General features: G+C 40.7%; 1 protein-coding gene across 2 annotated transcripts in view; it reads left to right on the forward strand.

The window, feature by feature from the left end:
- The first annotated feature begins 7,101 nt into the window (after positions 1 to 7,101).
- LOC311508011 (zinc finger SWIM domain-containing protein 6-like) overlaps positions 7,102 to 25,422 on the forward strand; it is a 42,337-nt gene continuing 24,016 nt past the window's right edge. For both annotated transcript variants that reach the window (XM_084572619.1, XM_084572618.1), the window contains exon 1: positions 7,102 to 8,163. In XM_084572619.1, the coding sequence (XP_084428745.1) occupies positions 7,737 to 8,163 (427 nt within the window). In that variant the 5' untranslated portion in view covers positions 7,102 to 7,736. The remainder of the gene's footprint in view (positions 8,164 to 25,422) is intronic.

Raw genomic sequence — 25,422 nt, forward strand, 5'->3', positions numbered from 1 at the left:
ACAGTTTAAAACTCCTTCATGTAATTGAAAAGAGCATCAATGGCGTTGAGGGTTAAATGATGGGCTCGGAGACGTATCCGAGTCTCAAATTAATTTAAATTGCTGCGTGACATACCCAGAGGTTCTGGGTCAGTATTTTTTTTTCTACCTCTGTCTCCTCCTCTGTCCCTGTTTTACCTACTATTTAAATGAAGAGCATGGAAATACAACTGAGAGGATAAGACTGAGAGTTTAAAACACGCCACAAAACTTCTCTTAAAGGTCAAAATTCTGTAAAATTTTCTTTGCATTTAAGCAACTTTCACTGGCAAATATTTGATCATTTCAGCTGCGTGTTCTATGTGAGGATTTTAAGCTTTTCTGCACATCATTATAGGCCCCGTTCAGACTTTGCATTTCACATCCATCCTGCGTGATCTGATCACAAGTGTTCTGCTTAAAGTCCCGTTGTGAACACACCCAGGTTTTGATCTTAGTCCACAACTTAACAAAAATCAGGAACACACACATAAAGGTAAAATAAGGACAAATGAGAGTCAAACACTCTGAAGAGAAATGTGTCAACTCTGTAACAAAAATGGCGATTAGCTCGGGGACTCTGCGTGAGTGTCTTCACTGACGTTGTGGGGACATCTGGGACATTGTGGGGACCCGCCCTTTTAACGGCCTCGTAACGTAAATCTTTAAATTTAAGTGTGACAGCAAAGGTCTCGTGAAAATTAATGTAAGGATGAGGAGGTGGAAACACAACTCCAGTGTGTGTGTTGGATCCGTTCACAGGCGTCTTTACGTTTAATTGCGGTAATTAACGTGTTTAAGGATGCAATAAATTATACAGTCTGCAGCAGATAATTCATGTTCGGGTCAGCGTGTCTGCAGGTGTTATTGAAATATTTAAAACTCCTGTAATTATTTACATCGATCAGCCATACCATTATGACCACCCACCGGTGAAGTGAATAACACTGATTATATGGTTATTATGGCTCTTCCTGTCAGTGGGTGGGATGTATCAAAGCAGCAAGATGAACATTTTGTCCTCAAAGTTGATATTAGAAGCAGGAAAGTGGAAGAATTTGAGAGACTTTGACTAAAAAGGAAAGAACGGTGATCGCAGGCAACAAGGTCAGAACATCTCCAAAACTGCAGGTCATGAGAGTTTGTTACTTTAACATCTACCACCCTGCCAGAGCATTGTTGTAGACCATGTTCACGTTTTCACGTTTGCCTAATGGCAGTGTCCCCTTTTAGCAGGATAATCCTCCCTGGTTCAAGAATGGTTTAGGAAAGACATCAACAACAATGAGTTAAAGCTGTTGACTTGGCCTCTAAATTACTCCAGACCTCAGTCCAATCCAGCATTTGTGGAATACTCTGGGTAACTGAATAAAAATCTGTTTATAGTCAATCGTTCAATACAAGAGAAAAAGTCTGACTCCAAACAAGAACATCAACACATATTTTTAATAATCACACAACATAAATGCAACTGTTCTTACCAAAATAAAGTTTTCACCCTTTGCCTAATTAACATCTTATAGATTTATTATTCAAATATTTATATAAAACTGTCTTTATCACACATTTCAATTGTAGCGTAACATGCTATGTGTGAATTATTGAAGAGTTTGACATCTTTGGCCCTCATATTGTTGCTAACCTAACAAATGCTAACCGATGCTAACTGACGATAACCTAGACTTCCTCTTAAAAGTCCAGTTTACACTTCTGAAATGCAGCTAACGTGCAGCTAAAACTGTTTTGCCTTGTTCAACAAATATTCACACTCATCAGATGAGAATATAAATTAAAAAAGACTACATGGGATATTTAATAAACAGAAAATGCATGCAGAAAACAGGCATAAAATTGACACCTGAGCTTTGTGAATATTCATAAGCTCCAAATCATCTGTGCTGGCGAAGGGAAGGGAAGGGAAGGAAGGAAGGGAAGGAAGGGAAGGGAAGGGAAGGGAGGGAAGGGGGGAGGTACAGTAAAGGTTTTCATTACCGGGGAATGTAATCCTCTTTGTGAACGATACTCCCTTTCAGTCTGTGAAGAGGAAGAGGAACAAAGGGAGAGAGGGTAGAAACAGGAAATGATAGAAGGATAAAAGAGTGGTAACAGAAAGATAGAGGTTTGTCCACACCATTCGTCTGTTGTTCCCGTGGAGACGCCACACCAAATATATATATTTATATATATGAGTCTCCAACACATTTCTGCCTTTCTTTCGTTTTCTCTTTGCGTCCATTCATTTTTCACAATTTCTTACCCTTCTCCCTCATCTTCTTTATCCCCCAGCCCTCAGTATCCTCCCCCATCTCTCCCTCTCTCATCGCATCCCCGCCCCTCAGCGTTTAGTGATTAATGCGAGTTTTAATTGTCATGCTCACTTTTATGCTCATTAAAGTGTATTATGCAGCAGTTAGGGTATTAAAGTTCGAGCGAGAAATTTCATGCATACTGATGAGGATGCAAATGAGCAGATACCATGGGTTTGTGTTGTGCACATGTCCCAGTGTGTGCGATTATCCCCAGGAGTGAGCAGGGTGTCATTATCACCCTTACCGGCCAATTTAGCCGAGCAGAGAGAGTCCAACCATAGAAATCATGTTAATGGGAGTCCTAAAGAATTCTTTATGGCTGAATACCAGCGTGGTATTTAAAATATGAAGCTCCCAGCTGCAAGACATTCTGCATTATTATGTATATTATATCTTGCATAGAATATATATGTGCAGGGAGAGACAGAAGAAGACGCCTGTAGCTTGAATCCCTGGCTACGTTTACATGTTCACTAGAACTCCTCTAATAATCAGAATATAAACCTCCTGGTAGATGAGGAGTAGAGGAGCATGTCTATTCCACGTGGGGTAAACATTAGGTGAGGAGTTTCCAGGAGGGACAGAAACATGGAGGTAGAAAAACAAGATGAACCAAGATGGAATCAATGCGGACAGAGACGTTGGAGACGTGGAGACATCTTGGTCGTCTTCTAAAGCCCAAGTTATGCTTCTGCGTTGACACAGCGCGAGGGGGTGTACGGACCTATTACGTCCTTGTGGACCCCCGTACGTCCTACGCAAGGGCCAGACGTGCACCTCCCAAAAATCCTCGACGCGCGTTCGAGGCGACGCAACAGCAACGCAGCAGCAACGCAGCGGCATTGGCTGTGATTGGTCCGCTAACTACATCCGCTGGAGACCGCTTTTCCGGTTTCCACTCAAACACCGCCATTTTTAAAAAGCCTTCAGTTTGGTTGGTCTTTGAGAATGGACAACAGTCTCTCTGTCTCGGTGTCCATCGTTCACTGTGACTACGACAAAAGCCGGAAGGTAAATAACTATACGAGGCGAGATACGTCACAGTCTCGGTCGGTCGGTCACAAAAAATCATGGCGCCCTCTACCGGTGTGGCATTGAACTGCATTTCGACACGTAAACCCCACGCAGAACCATCACGGTCTCACGACTGCGTCCAAGCAACTGCGTGGCCATTGTGTGACCATTGCGTGATCACTACGCGGAAGCATAATCCAGGCTTAAGACTCTGCACATTCAGGACCAGACAACCTTCTCCTCCCCCAACTCCTTACTCGTTGTTGCCTCCATCTTCTTCTTATTCTTCTTTGCCTCCTTATTCTTTTTCTCCTCTTCCTCCTCTTTCTACTTGTCCTTCCTCTTCTCTTACTCCTTCTCCTCCTTTTCTACACCCTATTATTCATCTCCTTTAATTCAGCTTTTCCTCCTTCTTCTTGTTATTCTCTTCCTCCTTATTCTTATTCTCCTCTCTTTTATCCTCCTTTATATTCTTCATTTTCTCCTTCACTTCTTCTTCTCCTTTTCCTTAATGTTCTCCTTCTCCTCCTCCTTCGCCTTCCTCTGTTCTATTTCCAGTAGATCTGATCCTCCTCCTCATCAGAACATTTTAATCAATGCAGTCCTACAGTTAATTGATGTTTTGATGTGATGTGAACACGTGTATCCAATCACATCATTTGATTTAGTCTCCATGGAAACGGCTCGTCTCTAATCAGAATAATGGTAGCGTCTGGTACACGACACTCGTGTGACAATGCAGCCCAAGATACTTATTTATCTTTTGTACATATTAACATAATACAGCATAATATTTAAGATTATATACATATTATATACAGGCTCATTAGCATTCCTGCTGATATGTCTTAAGATAACATTTTCTTGGCTATGAGGAATTAGAAGTTGGAGGTGATCATTTATATTTTTAACCGTTTATATTTGGAAATTTTGGGTAAAAAAAAACAAACAAAAAACAAAAACATTTTAGTAGTAGTGTTGTTCTTGTTGCAATACCGTTTGTAACCACTGGGGGGAAGTGGCATCACATCTCCAGTTCCTTGATATTATCCTGAGGGGGAGAGGGGGCAGACTAGCCTGGAAGCTAGTCCAAAGCTAAACAAAATTTTGGTGGAGGAACTTTGATTTGGAGACGCCACAATTCAGTTTTTTTTTTGGATGGGATTTATGCCTATATGGATAAAAGAGTAATAGCAATGCAGTCATACTGGTAACCTGAGCGCCGTGGAGTTGGTTTTGTTTACAACAAAATGGCTGCCGTCGGAGAAGCATGAGTTGTGATTCACTTTAACAGCAAAATAACTTACAAGAACAAACAATTTTTTGTAGAGAGTTTTCTCTTATTGGTTGTGAGACTTTCAAATTGTGTGCAGAAGTATTTTGGTTGAAACACGCCAAAAATCCCAAATGGCCAGACACAGGCACATTAATGAGTGGATCAAATTTCCTCCATCCAAGCATCAATAAAAATACAAAGTCTAAAACCCTGGTGCCACTAAAGGAAAACTCTGAGAATTTCCAAAGTCTTTTTAAAACATCAACTAGGGGCCGTGAATGTTTGCACCAAATCTGGTTCCAATCCAACAAATAATTGTCGAGATATTTCAGTGTAAAGTAAAAAAAAGGACAAAAGTGTGGCAGCATTTTAAAAGAGGGGAGGTGTGCTGATTAAATGTGCTCGCAGCGAAGAAGGAGATAAGAACCTTATTAACATAATGAAATTTAAATTTAATACAGCACTAGAGAGAGGGAGAGAGAGAGAGAGAGAGAGAGATGCAGCTGAATGCCTTAAAAAATGAGCACTAAGTCATTTGTTAGGAGGTTTTACCATCTTATTCAACACCATTGAGCCTTGTGTGTCAGTGCTGCCGTCTTCCTCCCTCAGCCCACCCACTGTTCCCACCATGCTGGGTGAATAGGCTCAGTCATTACTGTGCTTCTTCGATGCTGTCTGCAGGGGGAAAATGAGACAATAGTCAAGATTTTTCAACCAGGGGGCCTAAATCATTTACACAGCATGGAGCGAGTGTGCTGAAATGAGGCCGCTGATAACTCTGTCCTGCATCAGCAGCAGGTGGTACTGTAACTGGAAGAAGAAGAAGGAAAAAAACACGACAGATAAACTCATTACGGTGACAAATTGGGTGTTTATGCACAAATAAAACTGTGTCTGAAATGTTCCCCTGGTGCAGATCAAAAGGACATATCCAGCGTCTTTAGATGGGGCTTCTGCAATGTCCCCCCTGTGCAACATATTGTGCTGTGCTACAAAGACAAAGAAAACTGGTTCTTATTGCAGCTTTAATGTTAATGCTAATGCTAATGCTAATTCGAGTTTTCAGAATTTGCTCAGTGTGGTAAGTCGTGGCAGTTAGAGAGATGTTAGCCCAACGTGTTTTCAACAGGAGGCCAGTTTATTGTAATGAATGTGGACACAGCTGTTCAACCTGGGAAACGTTTTTATTATCAAGTCACTGTTTCGATTGTACTCATTCATTCAGGGACTATTTACACCTGAGAGTTCAGGTGAGAGCAGTTAACCAACCAGCCCATTGCCCCGAAGGCAACGGAGCCAAAAAACAATGTGGCTATTGAACTCAGTGCAGTTGGTTTGGGGTGTGAACGTTGATTCAGTTGATGCAGTTTTATTACGCTCAGTGTATTGTATTTTATTAATTGTAAATGAAAATAGCCAAATACATTTACTAATTTACTATTGTCAGTTTCTGTTGAAAATTTTTAAACATGACTGAACTTGGTTTTATTAGATATAACATCATAATTATTATTATTTGACTTTTTATTCTTATTGTTTTCAAATAGTCAAATTACTACTGGATTAGTCACTAGAAATTCTGACTCTTTTTAAGCCTTTATATTTTATTTTATGAGCACCATTGGTCCTCCATACTTCTCATAATAAGGCCTATATAATAATTTTACTTAAACAGTCAGTTAGTAGTTAATTTTCCTTTCTTGACACAATTGGGCATCCATATTTCCCACAATCAGACACGTTTTATATTATATATTTCACCTAAATAGTCAGTTGATTATCTTTTATTGGCACAGCTGGGTCTCCATATTTACCATAATGAGCCGTTCTTTAATTTTTCACTTTTTATATTATAATGTTCACATATATAGTCAGCCAATAGTTGATTCTCTTTTATGAGCACCATTGGACTGCCACATTTTCCACAATCAGACAGTCAGTCTGATAAATGTAATCTAAATAGTGAATATATATTGGAACCATTGGTCCTCATCATTTCCCGTAATAATCAGTCCATTTTTAAATGTTATTTTCATCTTATTGTTTTCATCTTAGCAGTCTAACCAGTGGTTCATTAGTACCTCAAACTATTACTGTTTAGTGATATTTTTGTAAACTTGATTTTTTTTATTGATCCTCCATAATTTCCACAATCAGACAATCACTTGTGTTTTTTATTTTATTATTTATTGAGATTTTTACATGACAATTGTAATAATAAATAGTGAATAAATATTGGCACCACTGGTCCTTGTTGATTCCAATAATAACCAGTGGTTTTTTATATTTTATTTTTATCTCCTCATTTTCATCTTAACAGTCTAACCAGTGGTTCATTAGTGCCTCAAACTATTACTGTGACATTAATTTTGGAAATTATTTTGTTTTTTTTATTGGCACCATTAAGCCTCCATAATTCCCACAATCAGACAATGAGCCGTGATTTTTAATTTATTTTATTTAAACTTTTACATGATAATTTTCACCTAAATAGGGTAAATAAATATTGGCACCATTGGGCCTCCATAATTCCCATAATGAGCCGTGTGTTTTTTTTAAAACGCTCCACATTCCAGTGGAGCGTAAACGTCACAGGGGGTGGTGCTGCGTTCACGGCCCCATCCCCCAAAACCACGAGGCTCGAGTGTTGACAGGCCAATAACCGCCCATAGGCTCCCAGCGCTCGGTCCTCCTGCTCCGGCTCTCCGCCAGACAAAAGCCTCGACTCTGCGTCCGTGGTTTGATTTAACGCCAACAAAAAAAATAAAAAAAATAAAAAATAAATAAAACACCGCCTGGAAGAAGCTCCTTCGGACAAACTACCCGCATTTCAACGCTTTTTACTCGGGTTTCACAAAGGATTAGCGGCCGTGCGGGAGTTCCGCCCTCCAGTCCGTGTTTAGCTCGGAGCCCCGGAGCCAGCCGGACAGACCCCGCCTTCTCTTCATTTGTCAACAAAGGGGTTTGACAAGCCCCGGAGAAGCCCTGCCCCCATGTTCCCTTAAAAGGATGATTTGGCCGCACACGGCCGATAATCAAGCCGTGGCGAAGCGTCTCCTTTCCCCGTCCCGTTCGTACGGTGCGTTGACTTCCTCCGTCGCCGTTAAAGCGGAGCTATCATGGCGGAGCGCGCACAGCAGCCCCCGGCCAAGCGGCTCTGCTGTCGACCGGGCTACGGAGCGACGTGTAGGCAAGGCCAGCGGGCCGCCGGGGCTCCGTGCGGCGGCTCCGCGGCCGCGCAGGGCGAGTCGAGCCGAACCCAGAGCCCGGAGTCTCTCCTGGACATCGCGGCGAGGAAAGTCGCGGAGAAGTGGCCGTTCCAGCGGGTGGAGGAGCGCTTCGAGCGGATCCCGGAGCCCGTCCAGAGGCGGATCGTGTACTGGTCCTTCCCGAGGAGCGAACGGGAAATCTGCATGTACTCGTCGTTCAACAGCGGCGGCGAGGAGATCGGAAGTAGCGGGGAGATATGCGACGAGACGCGGCTGCCCTTCCGCCGGGGCATCGCTCTGCTGGAGAGCGGCTGCGTGGACAACGTCCTGCAAGTCGGTGAGTGATGGGAGCGGGGTGAACGGGGACAGAAAGCGAACATGTCCAACAACCAGCCAGCACGGGGACATTAGAAATTAAAAAAATTAACTAATTCTGCGTTTTTAGATTCAGATAAAGTGACAACAAAGGGGCGACAGAGCCTCAGAGAGCCGACAAAAGGAGGGGGGCTTTAAATCTGCTGCCCGCATGAATGGCATTAATGTGTGACTGGGGCATTTAAATCCCGTTTAGCTCGGGGCTCAGTTTAAATGTAAAGAAAGAAAAAAAAAAAAAAAAAAAAGCCTCAAAATGCTGCAAATCAAGCTGTGGCTTCAACAAAAGAGGAATCCCCACGTTGACACATCTCAGTTCATTGTGAAACTTTCCTCAGACTGAAGCAGAAATAAACCATTCAACAGAAAACACATTAAAAGTTTATTTATTTATTTTATCTGAAGCATCAGCAGATTGTTTCAGCCAGAAGCCACACAGTCGCCCGGACCTTTTTATAAATCAGTTTTGTGTGATTACATAAAAGTGGTTGAGTAATAAAGGAAGTAACACAGGGTTGGGTCTCAACTGACACACATTGCATTTGAATGAGTTGTTGTGTCTCAGCTGAGGATGAACATTTAAATGAGTCAGATATGAACTAGTTGCTGCACGGTTGTTGTTTTTCTAGACACCTGTGTGCTTCCACCACTTTCCTTCCTTCCTTCCTTCCTTCCGATCTGTGATTTTATTCTATTTTTGTTTTGTGTATTTTTTTTTTTTGTTTTTGTTTTTCCTCCTTTTCACATTTTAATTTCTCCCTTTGTGAGTTTCCCACTTTGTTCCCATTTTCATGTTCATTTGCGTCCCCTGAGCTTCCCGTCACCTCCGAACAGAGAGGGCAAACAAAAGCATCTTTTCACCCCCTTGTCGAAGACTCAAGAGATTTGGAGGGAGGAAGTAAATTTGGAGCAAATCTGGTGATGTTTGTAGCTTCATAAATATTGAAAAATGCTTCGTTTTTGTCTTAAACTAGAATACGAGGAGCTGAAAACACATATTTGGAGTTCTTGTTGAATATTTTTACATAATTTTCTGATGTTTTATCGACCAAACCATGAAGAAAATGGCTGCTAAAGATTATTTTCACTATCAAAACCTACACAGTCTCAGAAACCAAACCTTGAATATGCAGGAAGTCCTGAAAATGCAGCAATTTGTGATAATAAGTCTGAAACTATTGGTGCATTAAGCTGTTGTTTTTATGTAAAACAACATGTTTTTTGTCTTAAATTAGAAGAGTTCTTGATGAATATTTAACATAATTTGATTTAATATGCCTAGTTGCTTTCTTAAATTAGAATAAACTGGAAAACAAGGAGCCGATAACACATATTTGGAGTTATTGGTGAATATTTTACACGATTTTCTGATGTTTTATTAACTAAACCATGAAGAAAATCACTGATAAAGATTATTTTCATTGTCAAAACCTAAATAGTCTCAGAAACCAAACCTTAAATATGCAAGAAGTCCTGAAAATGCAGCATTTGTTGTGATTCATCTGAAACCATTGGTGCATTTAGGAGCAAACGTGTCAGTTAGCTTCACAAATGTAAAAAAAAACATATTTTTGTCTTCAATTGGAAGAGTTCTTGATGAATATTTAACTTTACTTGCGTAGTTTTTGTCTTAAATTAGAATTAACTAGAATACGAGGAGCTGAAAACACACATTTGGAGTTCTTGATGAATATTTTAAAGGATTTTCTGGCGTTTTATCGACTAAACCACAAAGAAAATAATCAATAATGAAAATAATCTTTATCAAAACATTAACAGTCTCAGAAACCAAACTTTAAATATGCAGGAAGTCCTGTTAATGCATCAATTTGTTGTGATTCATCTGAAACCGTTGGTGCATTTAGGAGCAGATGTGTCAGTTAGCTGTTGTTTTTAGCTTCATAAATGTAAGAAGAACGTATTTCTTGTCTTAAATTAGAAGAGTTCTCAATGAATTTTTAACATAACTTGATGAAATATGTGTAGTTGCTGTCTTAAATTAGAATAAACTAGAAAACAAGGAGCTGGAAACACATATTTGGAGTTCATGATGAATATTTTATATGATTTTCTGACGTTTTATCGACTAAACCATGAAGAAAATGACTGCTGAAGATTATTTTCTTTATCGAAACCTAAACAGTCTCAGAAATCAAACTTTAAAGTTGCAGGAAATAATGAAAATGCAGCAATTTGTTGTGATACGTCTGAAACTATTGGTGCATTTAGGAGCAAACGTGTCAGGTAGCTGTTGTTTTTAGCTTCACAAATGTAAATAAATGTATATTTTGTCTTAAATTAGAAGAGTTCTCAATGAACATTTAACATAATTTGTGTCGTTTTTGTAAAAACATGCAAAGTTTTTGTTTTAAATTGAAATAAACTAGAACACGATTAGCTGATAAACTCAAATTTGGAGTTCTTGATGAATATTTTACAGGATTTTATCTTTTATCGACTAAACCCTAAAGAAAATAACCGATAATGAAAATAATCATCATCAAACTATAATCAGTCCCAGAAATCAGGCTTTAAAGATGCAGGAAACGATAAAATGCAGCAACTTGTTGTGATAAATCTGATGAAACACATCAGTTAGTTGATGTTTTTAGCTTCATTAATTTAAAGAAATTATTTTAAATTCGAACAAACGTGACATGAGGAGGTGAAAACTCAGATTTGGAGTTTTATCTTTTGACATGCGGCTGGTTTTATGTGTAATCGTGGTGGTGTAAGATTGGAGGGGTGTCTCCTCGGGTTATTGCCCTCATCGCGATCCTCTCGTCCCGGGACGCTTTGATTGTGTTGCCGTCTGTCACCTGTGAGTTCACCAGACTCGGGACACCTCCTCGCTGTAATCCCATTACTCTGCATGCTTAATTTGAATTGTAATGCAATCTGAATGCTTGAGTCTCTGCACGACCCATCGCTCTTTCCCCCCCCCACCCCCCCTCGTGTGAATACCGTGAATACACAACACACTCCTCTGTCTGTCTGTTTCTGCTGTAACTAAATCTGAGATGCTCCATCTGCATTCTCACAAACAGAAATAACACGCACACAGGGAGGGTTTCTTGGCTGATTGCACCCCAGCCTGGAATTTGCAGGAAAAATAGAGGCGAGGAGCGATAAATAAAAGATGTAATCTCCCCACGTGTGGGCTGCACCGGAGGAGGGAGGGTTTTTTTCTTCCTGCAGCGGCAGCAGCAGACCTTGAGGAAATGAACTGGCACACATGTGCTGCAGACCCTCGCTCTCCACAACAAACCCTCAGTGTTAATCAGAGATAAAGTTGGTCACTCTTTATTCTAGAGAGAGGAGAGAGAGAGTGCTACAGCTCTCAATGCACCGCTGACATATCAGTTGCTATTTTGGAGCAAATGTGTTGTTTTTAGCTTCATAAATATAAAAAAATACTTAGTTGTTGTCTGAACATGCAAATAAACTGGATATAGCTGATGTTATGTTGGTTAAACCGTGAATAAATGAACCTATAGTGGAAATAAACTTTGTCAAAATCAAACTTTAAAGATGCATAAGGTGCAGAAATTGCAGCGTTTGTAGTAAAGTTAAAGTTAATGCTGTAAAATGTAGATCTATGGTTTAAGTTACTATTTTTAAGTCATTTTGGAGCCAAAAATGTCAGTTAGCTGTTATTTACAGCCTCATAAATATAAAAAAATTGCTTAGTTTTTGTCTTAAATTGGAATAAACTAGACACGAAGAGCTGGAAATGCAAATTTGGATTTCTGGATGTATATTTTACATCATTTGTTAACATAATTTGATTAAATATGCCTCGTTGCTTTCTTAAATTAGAATAAACTGGAAAACAAGGAGCTGAAAACACAAATTTGGAGTTCTTGATGAATATTTTACAGGATTTTCTGACGTTTTATCGACTAAACCATAAAGAAAATAATCAGTAATGAAAATAATCTTTATCAAAACCTAAATAGTCTCAAAATTGTCAGTTAGCTGTTGTTTATAGCCTCATGAGTATAAAAAATCGCTTAGTTTTTGTCTTAAATTGGAATAAGCTAGACACGAGGAGCTGGAAATGCTTTGTTAACATTTTATCGACCAAACTGCAAATAAAATAACTGATAATGAAAACGAACGTCACAAAAATCAAACTTTAAAGACGATTAAAGTGCAGAAAACGCAGCTTTTGTTTGGTAAAACTGAAACTGGCTGTAAAACAGTATGTTGATGTTTTTAGCTTCATACATCTAAGAAAAATAAATTAAACTAGAGCTGGAAACACAAATATGGAGTTCTAGATCTGTATTTTACAACATTTTATCGACCAAAGTATGAAAAAACTGCAGCATTCGTAGTAATAAATCTCAAACTAATGTCGCCGTGTTTGCTTGCAGAGATTTAACTGACTCAGACTCTGATGTTTACACTAATAGATTTGGCTGTAAACGTGTATGTGCCTTTTAAATCACTACTCTTACGCACTTTGGAGCAAAAACGTCTGTTAGCCGATGTTTCTACCTTCAGAAATATAAAGAAAATGCTTTTATTTATTTTTTTGTCTTAAACTATGAGTTTTAGGTTTTCATTTTCATAAAAATCTAAACTTTAAAGATGCAGGATGTGCTGAAAATGAAGCATTTATAGAGATGAAACTAAAACTGTTGGTGCATTTTGGAGCAAACATGTCAGTTAGTGGATGTTTTAAATGAAGGGAGCATGAACATCTAGATGGCTTTGGATAAAAACTACGTAGAGCCTTCCGCTTTAAGATCTCAGTGTCGGTGTCAGTCTCCAAGAACTACAACAATGGCCGCCGCCGCCTCCTGGACTCTTTAGCGTTCGCCGTAAACACGACGTGGAGCGTTCAGGTTTCCGTTGAATTATCGGCTGCACTGATTAGTTTCTGGTTATTTCGGGGAATCGTGTGCTCTCAGAGCGTCACCTGGTTATTAGGTCACGTTTAAGCTGCTTGCTCTTTACAGGAGGTCAAGTTCACGCCTCCTCACCTCCGTCTGATCCCACATCGATGCTGTCATCATTCAGGAACCTCTCCGTCCTCTCTCCTCTTCTTATTTATCTGCCGAGGACTGAAATTATTCATCGATTTCCTGATTTGTGTTGAAAAATGATCAAAAACTGAAACAGATATTAGTTGATTTCATGTTTTATTTGTATTTCAGGCCTTAACCTAAATCCCAATGATCAGTTATAAGCTACACAGCAGCATCTAAGAGTTTTTCCCTCACGATGAATCTGTTAATTCATCCAGATATCTTCCTCTGAAGCGCTGTGACTGAGTTTGTGTCGACGTTTCTGTCGGTTCATTCACCGCGGTGCAGAATTTGAGACTCAGACCTGAACTCTGTCACCGGTCTGTTGCTTCGAGGCTGAACCAAACCTCGTCGCTGCTCTTCTGTGACCGCTGGAATGAGAAGCAACCAGAGTCCAGCCAAAAGTTTGCCCATTTTGTCTCGGTGGTCTTTGAACTAAAAGTTCCCCCCCTTTCAGTTTTGCATCATTTCAAGTTCTTTCAAGACTACTACAGTGAATTTAATCTGATGGTTTATTGGTTAAAAGAGGCTGGGAGTCGTCGTTGTGTCCTCATCAGTTGTTTCTGAGAAAAGACGCTAATGGTGATTCTAACAGCTAGCTTTTCGGTGTTAGCAACCTTTATTTATTTATATACAGTCTATGCTTCTATGTTCTCCTTGTATCTGCTGTTTCCTCTCACATAGACACGACTGTTAGCTTCATGCTGACTCAGCACAAGTCATTAAATTTCAGTTAAACTCAATATATGCTAATGAATGACAGAATATAATAAAAACATCCTAATTAATGACACGTCTTCGTTCATAGATGTCGTGTTCAAATAAAATCTGTTATTTTAGCAGATAACCAAAAGATTAATATTTAAGACTTCAATAAAAATGGATAATAATAAATAAAATATAATAAATAATTAATAATAGAAGAAAAATATTTAAAATAATCAACAGATTTAGAAAAAAAATACATATAAAATTTTTATTTATGATGAAGCAAAAATGACAAATTCTAAATAATACGCAGCATTAAAAACACAGACATGTTGGGTTTTTTAAATGAAAAATCATAAATATTTGCTCTTTATTGTGTTTTAAGAGTTAATTAAATGAATCTTGCAGATATATGTTGTGCTAAGAGGCTTTAAATGACATCACAGAAAGGTCAAGATGGACTAAAGGTTAGAAACTGAGTAAAAGTGATGCAGAGGAAAAAAGTTTCTCATGTTTTCTTGCCTGAATAAATTGAATAAATCAATTGTTCAAATAAATTCTCAGCAACATGAAGACTCTCCGTGCCTCCATATTCAAACCGCTGACTGAACTAAATCACTAATAACTTGCTAATCATCACTGATACGTGCACGAAGCCTCGGGGCCGTTAGCGTACACCCATCACCGCCTCTCATCTGCAACTTTACGAATAATCGATGAATCGGCGCTCGGCCTCCTGAATGATGCACGGCGCCGAGGGACGGCCGCGCTCGGGCCTCTCAGGTTGTTGATCAGCGTTAATGCCGAACGCGTTGCACCTCTAAGCTCTGCAGGATCAATTCTGTTTTTGGAGGCGCGAGTGCAGCTATTGGCAAAACGTGGCACCTTTGAAAAATGGTTTTACACCACAGCGAGCACATGTGGCGTATAGAATTAAGAGGAAGGAGTCGTGCAGTGGGCGTTGATGTGTTTTAAGCTGTTGTTGACGTGTTGGAGGACTGCCCAGGTATAGTCCAGGGTCACTCTGCACTTTTCATTAGCTTTAGCTGTTCATAGTTAGTCAGTATTGCTCCATAAATACCTAAAAACTAAACCTTTTTCATCATAAATCTAAAGTTTCACCTTTTTAAAGCAGCAGCTCAGTTTGTTGGGACTGTTTTATGAAGCGGACTAATACACCTCTGCTGCTCTGGTGAGATCTGAGGCAACTTTAAGGGCAACATTGAAGCTCTACAGGAGATAATAGAGTTGATCAGTATCATCCTCCTCCTCCTTCTTATTAAAGGTTGTTTTAAAATTAGTTTGTAATCTCTGGCCACAGCTGCTGCTGCTGCTCCTGAACGATCTAGTCTTCCTCCCCGCATCCATCCACGTCTCTTTCTGATTTGTATTCCTCTGCAGCATCCCTCCGTCATTAACCTTCAACTCGCGGGAGAGGAGAGGCGGCGGATGGAGGAGGAGGAGGAGGAGGAGGAGGAGGAGGAGGAGGAGGAGGAGGAGGAACTAGTTTACCTCCGTCCGGCTCGATATCCCGTTTAGTACGCGCCGTAATTGGCCATTAATTGGCCGTTGTTACATTAAATGACGGAAAAATATTTGCTCTTCTTTGTCTCGCGTGATGGCAAACGAATTGAGAAGCTTGAATTGGGGTATTTTTTGGCATTTTGGCTTAAAAAGCTAAACCTCCTCCTCTCAGAGTATTATTTAACCCCAGCGCTGTCTCAGCAAGTCAAAGCATGCCGTCGTCCTCTTCTCATGGGAACCCAGGGTCCTCCCCTGTGGACCGGTCCCTGAAGAAGAGCCCCACGTCCCCCCGTCCCCTGTTGGACCTTCACAGCTCTGCAAACACTTTGCTTAAAAACACGTAAAGAGCTTCGAGGCCTGGTGCTCACCTCTCGAGGCCCGAGTGCTAATCAGAAGCTGCTCATGAGCGCTGCTTACCTTTTTAATGGGACCTTAAAGGTGTCATCCATCAGAGGCTGTTAACGTAGCGCCCAGCCAGAGAGGCCTTTAATGAAGATTGATGCTCCTCTCCCCTCGGTTTATATCCTTTGTAGACTTGATGCTTTTATTCATTTTTTTTTTTGTGCATCTATGTGGCTAAGATATTTTGATCGATTTTGAAGCTTGTACCGGTCGGTACCGGTTCAGCAGCTGTGGCAGAAAATAGTTCAATTAACTGGCCGAAGTCGTCAGAGGTTGATTTTTTTTATTATTTCAAATCAAAGAATAACAGTGAATTCAGAGGTCATTTGCTTCGTTTGATTCACAAAAGAGAGGCTGTTTGATGTGAGGCTAGCTGAGGCTAAACGAGCATTAGCAAGCTAGCTTAGAATATCTGAATATAATATAAATTACCACCAGTGGACATATAAGTCAAAGTAATAATTGCTTTCCAACGCTAGTGTAGCTTTCTAGCTTCCAACTTTACTCTAAAATACACATCTGATAGCATGGTATGGCTACATAGCTAATGCTAGCATTAGCTGTCTGTTTGAGGGCTGTGGCTAACTCTGTAGATGTTGAAATGAAATGATAGCTTCAACTTCTCAAAGCAAGTTTAGTTTAACATCTAAATCTATCTATCTATATAATTATATATATAAAGGCGGCTACTGCTAGCTAGCTAGCCTCCTTCTGTTGTTGAATGGAAGATTAGCGCTACTCAGAGATTCGAGTCAAATGTCTCATTGGAATCACTAGCTAGCTAGCCAAATGAGCTTTGACTTCGCCATGCTAGTTTAGTGATGATGTTAGCTAGCTCCCTTCCTTTGTTGAATAGAATAATTTTAACTGGTACTGTTAGCAAGCTACACAAACTAGCTACGACTTTCTGAAAGCTAGTTGGTGTAGCACGGCGACTTCAGTTTGAAATTCCAAACATAGTAGCAGGGCATTTCCACAAGAGGATTCACGAAAGACATAGCTAATGCTAACTATCCTACTTTCTTTGAATGAAGGATCAACATGCTAGCCAAAATAGCTTTGACTTTCCAAAGCTAGTTTAGTTTATGTTGCTAGCTTCCAACTTTAAACTGAGATACAATCGTAGTGTTACAAATGGATAGCTAAAGCGAACTGGCAAGCTGCCTTGCTTGCTTCATGTTTTCAAAGCTAGCTAGTGTAGCATGCTAGCTGACTAGTGTTTGCTTTGCCGAATTCTCCAAGGTAAACCCATCGACAGTGTGCTGACACGAGACCTACAACCAGTCGCTTCCTGCTTCCTGCTGCAGCTCTTTACTCGGGGATCTCCTCTCTGGTTTCACCTCATTATTCGGCCTCTTTGCATGCTCCACCTTCTACACTTTCGTCTGTGTCTGTAATGACAAGCAAATGATCTTGTTCTCCTGGTCCGACTGTAGCTGCAGGCCTTTCCCCAAAACCTCCAGTTTGGCTCCTGAATATCTCTGACTCATCGGCCCTGGTGCCTCGAAGCTTCAACCGTACAGTGTGGGGAAATAAAGACGAGTAAAACCAGGTTTCAAGGCTTGTCCTGAAACTGTTTATGCTCTTTATCCAACCGTTGTTGCCACGGGTGAAATGTTTCCTCATGTCCTGGAACAGATGGGGTGGATTTAAGGAACTGTGCTGATGTTCTGCTTTTCTTTATCTGTCAAACCTCCTACAAACTTCACGTGTGAAGTGAGCGCCGTGACCCTTTAAAGAGACGCCGTTTGAATTGGCAGCGATGACACAAGCTCTCACAAGCCCCACAAACATGATGCGGTGTGTTTCAGGCACAAAGCCGGGTATGCCTGGCATGCGCCTACAAGTTTGAGTCATTGTTTTCATCTGTTAACGATGAGTAATGCCGGCATGCGGGGTGGAAACGGGATGCACTTGAAAACCGCATCGACTGCGCTTTAATGCAGCTTGAAGTGAGGGAAGGAGGCGTGATTAGCGATCGGAGTTTAAAGCAGAGGAAGTTTAAGAGTGTTCAGGCTCCGAGTGGAGGAAAGGCCCCAACGATCTGCAGAGGCTTTACAGGCTGATGCTTTGTCTGCTGTAGCAGTAGGAGGTGGAGCTACTTCAGCTAATTTCATCTGTTTGAGACTCTCAGGAGGTTTAATTGAGCGGCTTACAACCCACGATCATCTGAAACATCATGAAACAGCGGAGATTGAAAGTTTAAGGTTTAGTAATAAGCGTCCAAAAGGAGAAAGTTAAATGTGTTGTACAAAATATTGTCAGAAACTCGGGAAATATTCAGCTTCTTCTAATGTAAAAGAAAGAAAACGGATGATTTTCTCATTGTGGAATATTTGTTTTTGGTATTTTATTCTTAAAAAGTGACTTAAATGATCAACACAGCTGCCAGTTACGTTTATATTTGGGTGTTTGATTAATAAACCAACTGTAGGTAAAGTATAAATGAGAATATCCTCAAGTGAAGTGCCTAAAATAAAACTTAAAGACACTGCTTGAGTAAATCGCCAACTAATTTTGTAATTATTGATTAATCTAATGATTAATTGAGACTAAAACATTAAAAAAACTGTGAAAATTGTCCGTCGTATCGTCCAAGAACAGGACATTAAATGTGTTATATTGAAATATTCTGCTTCTTGTAATATAAGAGAAAGAAACCGGCTGATTTTCACATTTTTTGTTGGCATTTTATTCTTAAAAAGTGACTTAAATCATCAACACAGCTGCCAGTTACGTTTAGATTTGGGTATTTGATTAATAAACCAACTGTAGGTAAAGTATAGATGAGGATATCCTCAAGTAAAGTGCATAAAATCAAACTTAAAGACACTGCTTGAGTAAATCACCAACTAATTTTGTAATTATTGATTAATGTAAAGATCAGTCGTGACTAAAACATTTAAATCGTCCAAGAACAGGACATTTAATGTGTTGTATTGAAATATTTAGCTTCCTGTAATGTAAGAATCTGGACTTTTATTTGATTTTGGTGTCTTATTCCTAAAAAAACTGCTTAAATAATAACTGGAAACCATGTTGGCCGTCAATTTAAGTTTATATTTGGCTATTTGATTAATTAACTAACTTAAAGTAAAGTATAAATGAGGATATCCTCAAGTAAAGAACCTAAAAATTAAACTTAAAGACAACGCTTGAGTAACGTCCCAAACGTATCATCAGAAACTCTAAAATATTCATCTTCCTGTAATATAAGAGAAACAAACCGGCTGATTTTCACATTTTTGTTGGTATTTTATTCTTAAAATTTGACTTAAATGATCAACACAGCCGCCAGTTATGTTTATATTTGAGTATTTGATTAATTAACCAACCGTTAGTCAAGTGTAAATACGTAGAAAGGAAACTTAAAGCGCTTGAGTGAATCTGCTGACGGTTGTCGTTTTTGTCTCCAGCTGGACAATGATGAATGTTTCAGTTAAAATAAATAAAAAAATAAAAACCCCCTCTCAGTAACGTTGAGGTTGGCCTCGGCCTCGCAGGAAGACGTCTCCGTCTGGTCGATGATACGTAAGAAGAAGAGGAGGAACCGGGCAGGTCTTCATTGAGATAACATGAGACAACAGAAACTAAAAATAGCCGTAGATTGATCGGGACGACGGTTGGACAAACGTCCCGGGGTAATTATAGCGTTGTTTATCTTCCAGTCCAGTCACACCTGCTGCTTCAGCTCAGATATGTTGAGCGAGACCGTGGCGTCTGTTTAGCCCAAACAGAGAAGAGGCTGAGGGCGTGGAGTCCTGGTTTGATGTGCTGCCATGATAAGGTGTGACCTGCATCCTGTTTTGACAGCGAGGGGCCCCTCCTCCTCCTCCTCCTCCTCCTCCTCCTGTAACACTGTGATGCTGAAGGGGAGCTTTTCCTCTCTGAGGCTCGTTGTGACGTTACACCGACAGTTAAACAGTCGCTGTGTGAAACAAAGACTCAGATGTTCAACACAACACATGAGCTCAGCTTGATTTAACTCCTGATACAGAGACGAGGACGACTTACTGGCTGTCCTCAGAAAATAAGGACAACGGTGACAATTATCAGCCACAACATTATGACCACTGACAGGAGACGTAAATAACATTGACCATCTTCTGACAATTCAATTGTTCTGCTGGGAAACTTCTGGACCTGGCATTCATTCATTGGTGTGGATGTTACTTAGACATGTAGCACCCACCTAGACCAGACCAGGCACCCCCACCCCATAGCAATGACACTCCTTGATGTCAGCAGCCATCCCCAGCAGGATGCAGCCTGACACTGACACACACACAAAAACGCTTTAGGAACAACTAAAAAAAAAAAACATGAAGAACAGCACAAGGTGTTGACCTGGCCTCCAAATTCACTAGATCCCAAACTGATCAAGTATCTGTGGGATGATCCACAGAGGCCCCTCCCCTCAAAGGCCCATGTCCATTCTCTGATGAGTCACCACAAGGGAAACCTGCACAATATCAGGAAGTTGGTCATAATGTTGTGGCTGATTATTCTGACTGGGCTATTATTCTATTATCATAATAAAAACTGTGGCTGGTGGCATTACAACAAGTCACTGTTAAAAGATTGATTCAAGCGTCGTCCTCCCGTGTTAAAACCTAAAAAGAAGTCACAAGGTTGACCCATCCATCCGCCCCGACCTCCTCCCTGTGTGGACCTTGTGGCTCTTCCACTACGACCCCTTGACCTCCTCTTTCTTTTTGTCTTGGGGCTGCTAAGTGGTTCTGCGGGTCATAAAACCTTCCTAGCATTGTCTCCACTAGGAAGGCGGTCATAATGTTATGCCTGATCGGTGTGTACGTCCAACCCATTAATGGCCGTCATTAAATTCAAATCTTCCAGATGTCTTTGTGCGTAAATCATTATTTAAACCAGGCGCGTTTGGTAGGTTTGGAAACGTTTGGTTCGGCTCTAGAATTTAAAACCAACTCACAAAAAGTAAATTATTTTAATAGTTTATGTTAAAATATGAACTTTATCGACTCTGAGAAGATGCCAGGACTACAAAAACCCAGGTTATGTTGTTGTAGGAGTCTGTAGGATGGTACCGGTGCAGCTATTCTGCAGAATCTCAGTGTAAATCTCATTCAAAGTTTGTTTTGCAGCAGAGATCCATAAATTAGCAGCAGCTGATTCTCAGAGTTGCTGTTTACTTTGAACCGTCGGCGTTAAAGGGAACTGCTCCCTTTTAGTTCTCTCTTTATGACGGCTCTGGCCTCCGGTCTGCCGTATAAACGTATGCAAACGTAGTGTGTGAACAGTGAGATATGAAAATGCACTTACTGGAACGGGTCGGCGCAGTCACGTCTCTCTGGTTTCGGTGTTTGGTCTCCGGTCGACCGACGAGGCTGCGTTGAAGAAACACGTTGGCGACGGTTCACAAAGCTCTGGGCTTTAAAGTTAAACGTTTCTACCGTGTGGCGTCCAGCCTCCCACGCTCTGATGTTTTCCTGGTGTTGTTGGTGTCGTCGGGCTGGTTGAGGCCTCCAGGAAGCGACTGGTGTCAGTTCAAAGGTTAAAGGTCACGGGTCGGTTGGTGCAGAGCTCAGCAGGCGTAGCCTCAGACTGGACGTTTATCCTGCAGCAGAGAAACTGTTCAACGTTTGGGGAAATGTTTTCTTTCTCGCCTTTTTTAAAAGTTTATCTGTTAAATGTGAAACTGTCGCTAACGCCTCCGCCTCCGAGACACATGTTGGAGACGTGGAGACATCTTGGTTGTCTTCTTCTAGAGTTTGATTAGATGGAGGAGAAACTACTACTCCTTCTCTTTGTCCCCATTTCCTCCTTCTTATCTTTTTGTCTTCCTTCTTCTTCTCCTGCACTTTCTACTTCTTCTCCTCCCTCTTCTTCGTCTTCTTTCTTCTTCTTCTCCTACTCTTATCTTCTCTTCTTCTCCTCTTCCTTCTTCTTCCTCTTTCTTCTCTTCTTCTTTCTTTCTCCTTATCTTCCTTCTTCTTCTCTTCTTCCTTTCTTCTCTTCTTCTTTCTTTCTCCTTATCTTACTTCTTCTTCTCTTCTTCCTCTTTCTTCTCTTCTTCTTTCTTTCTCCTTATCTTCCTCTTTCTTCTCTTCTTCTTTCTCCTTATCTTCCTCTTTCTTCTCCTTTTCTCCTTATCTTCCTTCTTCTCTTCTTCTCCTACCGTTTCTTCTTCTGTTCCCTTCTTCTCTTCTTCTCCCACTCTTCCTTCTTCTTTTCTTCATCCTAATTTTTCTTCTTCTCCTTCTCTTCTTCCTTCTTGTTCTCATTATCTTTCTTCTTCTCTTCTTCCTAATTTTCTTTTTCTTCTCCTCCCCCTCCTTCTCCCTTTTGTGTTTTCATTCTTCTCCTCCTCCTCCTCCTCCTCCTCCTCCTCCTCCTCTTCCTTCTTCTTCTACTGTTCTATTTCCAGTAGTTTAGTTTCCACAAACACGTCCATCTGATCAGATAATTTTATTCTGTCTCCATGGGAACAGTTCATCTCTGATCAGAATGGTTGATCAGGTTTAAGACGTATCACCACACGTGGCTTAGCTTAGCATAAAGAGACTGGGGATCCTGCTTCCAGTCTCTTTATGCTAAGCTAAGCTAACCGTATCCTGGTCTCATCATGTCTGAACTCTGAGGAAGAAACGCATGAGAAAGTCAACTTTCACGTCTTTGGGAGAAAAAAAAAACGAGATTTAATAAACCACCGTCGGATCCAACGAGTAAGCAAAACGCTAAAAGCTTTTATTTGATTTTATTTGGAGTCTTCGTGGGATTCCTGAGCTCATTAGCGGCAGCAGCGAGGATCTCTGTGGAGACCTGCTGGATCTCAGGAGTGGGAACAAATGCATTTGGAGAGGAGAAGCTCCGGCTGGGTTGGCTGATGGTCCTCAGAGGCTAAACAAATGACTTTCTCCCAGCACATCGCCAGCAGACAGCACTCAAACAAATGCTTTTTAAATGGGTTGGGTGAAAATCCTCTTCTAGTCCCTTCAGAAGCTCGCTGTGAAACCTCTGATGGCCGTTATTAGTTTTAGAGAGAGAGAGAGAGACATTGACGTAAAAACGCTGGCGAGATTGAACCGTGGAGGAGTTGGTTTTATCAGAAGAGCCGAGTGTACTGTAAACTCTGGAAGTTTGTTTTTGTAAGTCCAAGTGACATTTGTGGTGTGCAGCAGGAGAGGAAGTGTCCCAGAAGGAATACAGGAAATATTTTGAGTAGAATATGGAGAAAAAACTAAGCTGTGCAGCACACTGTTAGCATGTTTAATGTCCAATACGTCATTTGTCTTGGTTGTTGTTGTTGTTGTTAATAGTGACAATCTACCAAAATTTGCAAAAACAACCAGATGACACTGAACTTAAATGGTGCAAAATCCTGAGGATTTTCCATAAAAGTCCCGTAAGTAGACAAATGCAACCCGATCAAACACACGAAACAGAAGTATTATACGTATATGCATTTATTTATTCAAGAGAATTAACCATTTGTTCATATCCAAGAGGTGCAAAAATAAGTGAACCCTTGTTTCCAAAAGTATCTGCTGTGGTCTCTTTGTGCAGCAGTTACCGGCAACTAAACGTTTACCGGCAACCGCTGATCTGTCGTCTACAGCAACTTGGAGGAATTTTAACCCGTTTCTCAGAACAGAACCACGTCAGTCCTAAGATGTTGGTCTTTCCACAACATTTCTACGGCATTAAGAAGTTTGACATGGCCGTTCCGCAGAATTTTGGAAAGAGTTTCTTGGGGTCGTCGTCTTGCTGCGTAACCCAGTTCCTCTCAGTGTTTTGAGTCATTGAGGTTCGTAAAGTTCAACGGTGTAAACGCAGGAGGAGACTTGTGGATGTGGTGACTATAGACCCATGTCATGAAAAACCTTTAGGTGACAAAAATAGGGGGGGGTGTTGAACTAATTTCCGCTATGAGCTGACGACTAGTGCGGTTGTTGATGTAATATGAGGCAAACACCGAGTTCCCCAAATGTTTACATCAAGAAAAAAACCTGTCAAAATACCAGATTCACCACAGTGATGGCTGGCTTGGAGCGTCAGTCACAGTATTTTCTTTACAAAGGAAAAGACGGGATGGGACTTTTCTTTCACCAGTACAAGAGTAACTTGGTCAGGGGATCTTAAGCCTAGCAATCAATAAGAAAATATAGTATTTCTGTTTTCCAGTATATGGATTTTATGGTTTTAAAGCACCAAAATGATTATTAATTACTGGAAAATAAAGTATAATACGTCGTAAAGCACGGCAACCTCAGATGACACTTGCTTTCATAATCCTCACATTACATTACAGGCGAGCGGTATCGAGTGCAGCATCTCTAAGTGCTTGGATAGTCGTGTTTGTAATCGATTCATGAGCCGCCACGGCTATGAGAGGTTTCTTCTCGCCGTTAAAAGGCCGAACTCTCTCTCTCTCTCTTTCTCTTCTCGCTGTCAGATTAAGTAATTCTCTGAGTGTCTCTTTTTTTTTTTTTTAAAAACTAAAAACAACACTGCCAGTTTCCTCCTCGCTGCAGGCCAGACGGGTCTCGTCCAAGCCTGAATGGCAGCAATTAAGTTTCACCCTTCTTTATTGGCCGGGCGATGTTTGCCAGAGGAGTCGTATTCTTGTCTGAGTGACCAGACCGTCTGCAATGTCTCATGTGCGGTAAAAAAGGCGGCCTCTTGTTTTTTTTCTGATAGAGCTGAGGAATTTCTGTCCACTCGGTTGAGGAGGACTCCTTCGGCCGTGTAGTATTTCAGTGGAGTTTGCTATTTCTGGAATTCCCTTCCAAAAGCAGGACATCAGATTGGACGAAGGAGCAGATAACTGGATTTAGCTGCCGCGTTTGGTTTTCCTAATTACATTTTAGGTTCTAAAACCGACATCAGAAGCGATTGCCCGGCGTGACATATTTACTGGCTGGTGTGCGTGAGCATTGATCAGTAGGTGATGAGGGAGCTGTTGGCGATTGCTCAAGAGGGCAACAGATTGACCTAGTTAACTAAAATCCTCATTGACCTAATTTTGAGCTTGCATGGAGGTGCATCCTCCTGTTCCCTACAACCCCACTTATATCTTATTAAACTCTGTTTGCTAATCCTTACCACCTTAGCCTTAGCTTACAGGAACAAATGTGCTTCTAAAAATTCATATTGTCGTTAATTTAAAAAAGAAAATATTCCTCTTACTACCTATCTGCAACTGTAGATCCATCTAAACCAAGCTAACTAGCTAATTAAGCTAATGTTAGCACCATGACTTGTTTGAAAAGTTGCCCCTTTTTTTAATATATTTTTTTTAAATAAAACTTGAAATACCAACATCACGGTTACATCCATACGTTGTGATGCTAAAACACAGAAGCTAAAGCTAGCAAAAGGTTGGCAGCAAGTTTGTCTTGATTTGTGAAAGAGCTGCTAACTTTAGCCTAAACATTCATAGCATCTAGGACTAACCTCCACCATGGGCGAGTTAAACTAGTTAGCTAATGCTATGCTAACGATTTGGATTGAGTGTGAATCTGGCAAGCTTGCTAATTAAGCTAGTGTTAGCTCTATGTCTTGTTTGGAAAATTGGT

This window comes from Chelon labrosus (assembly GCF_963514085.1).
Source record: "Chelon labrosus genome assembly, chromosome: 22".
Taxonomy (NCBI): domain Eukaryota; kingdom Metazoa; phylum Chordata; class Actinopteri; order Mugiliformes; family Mugilidae; genus Chelon; species Chelon labrosus.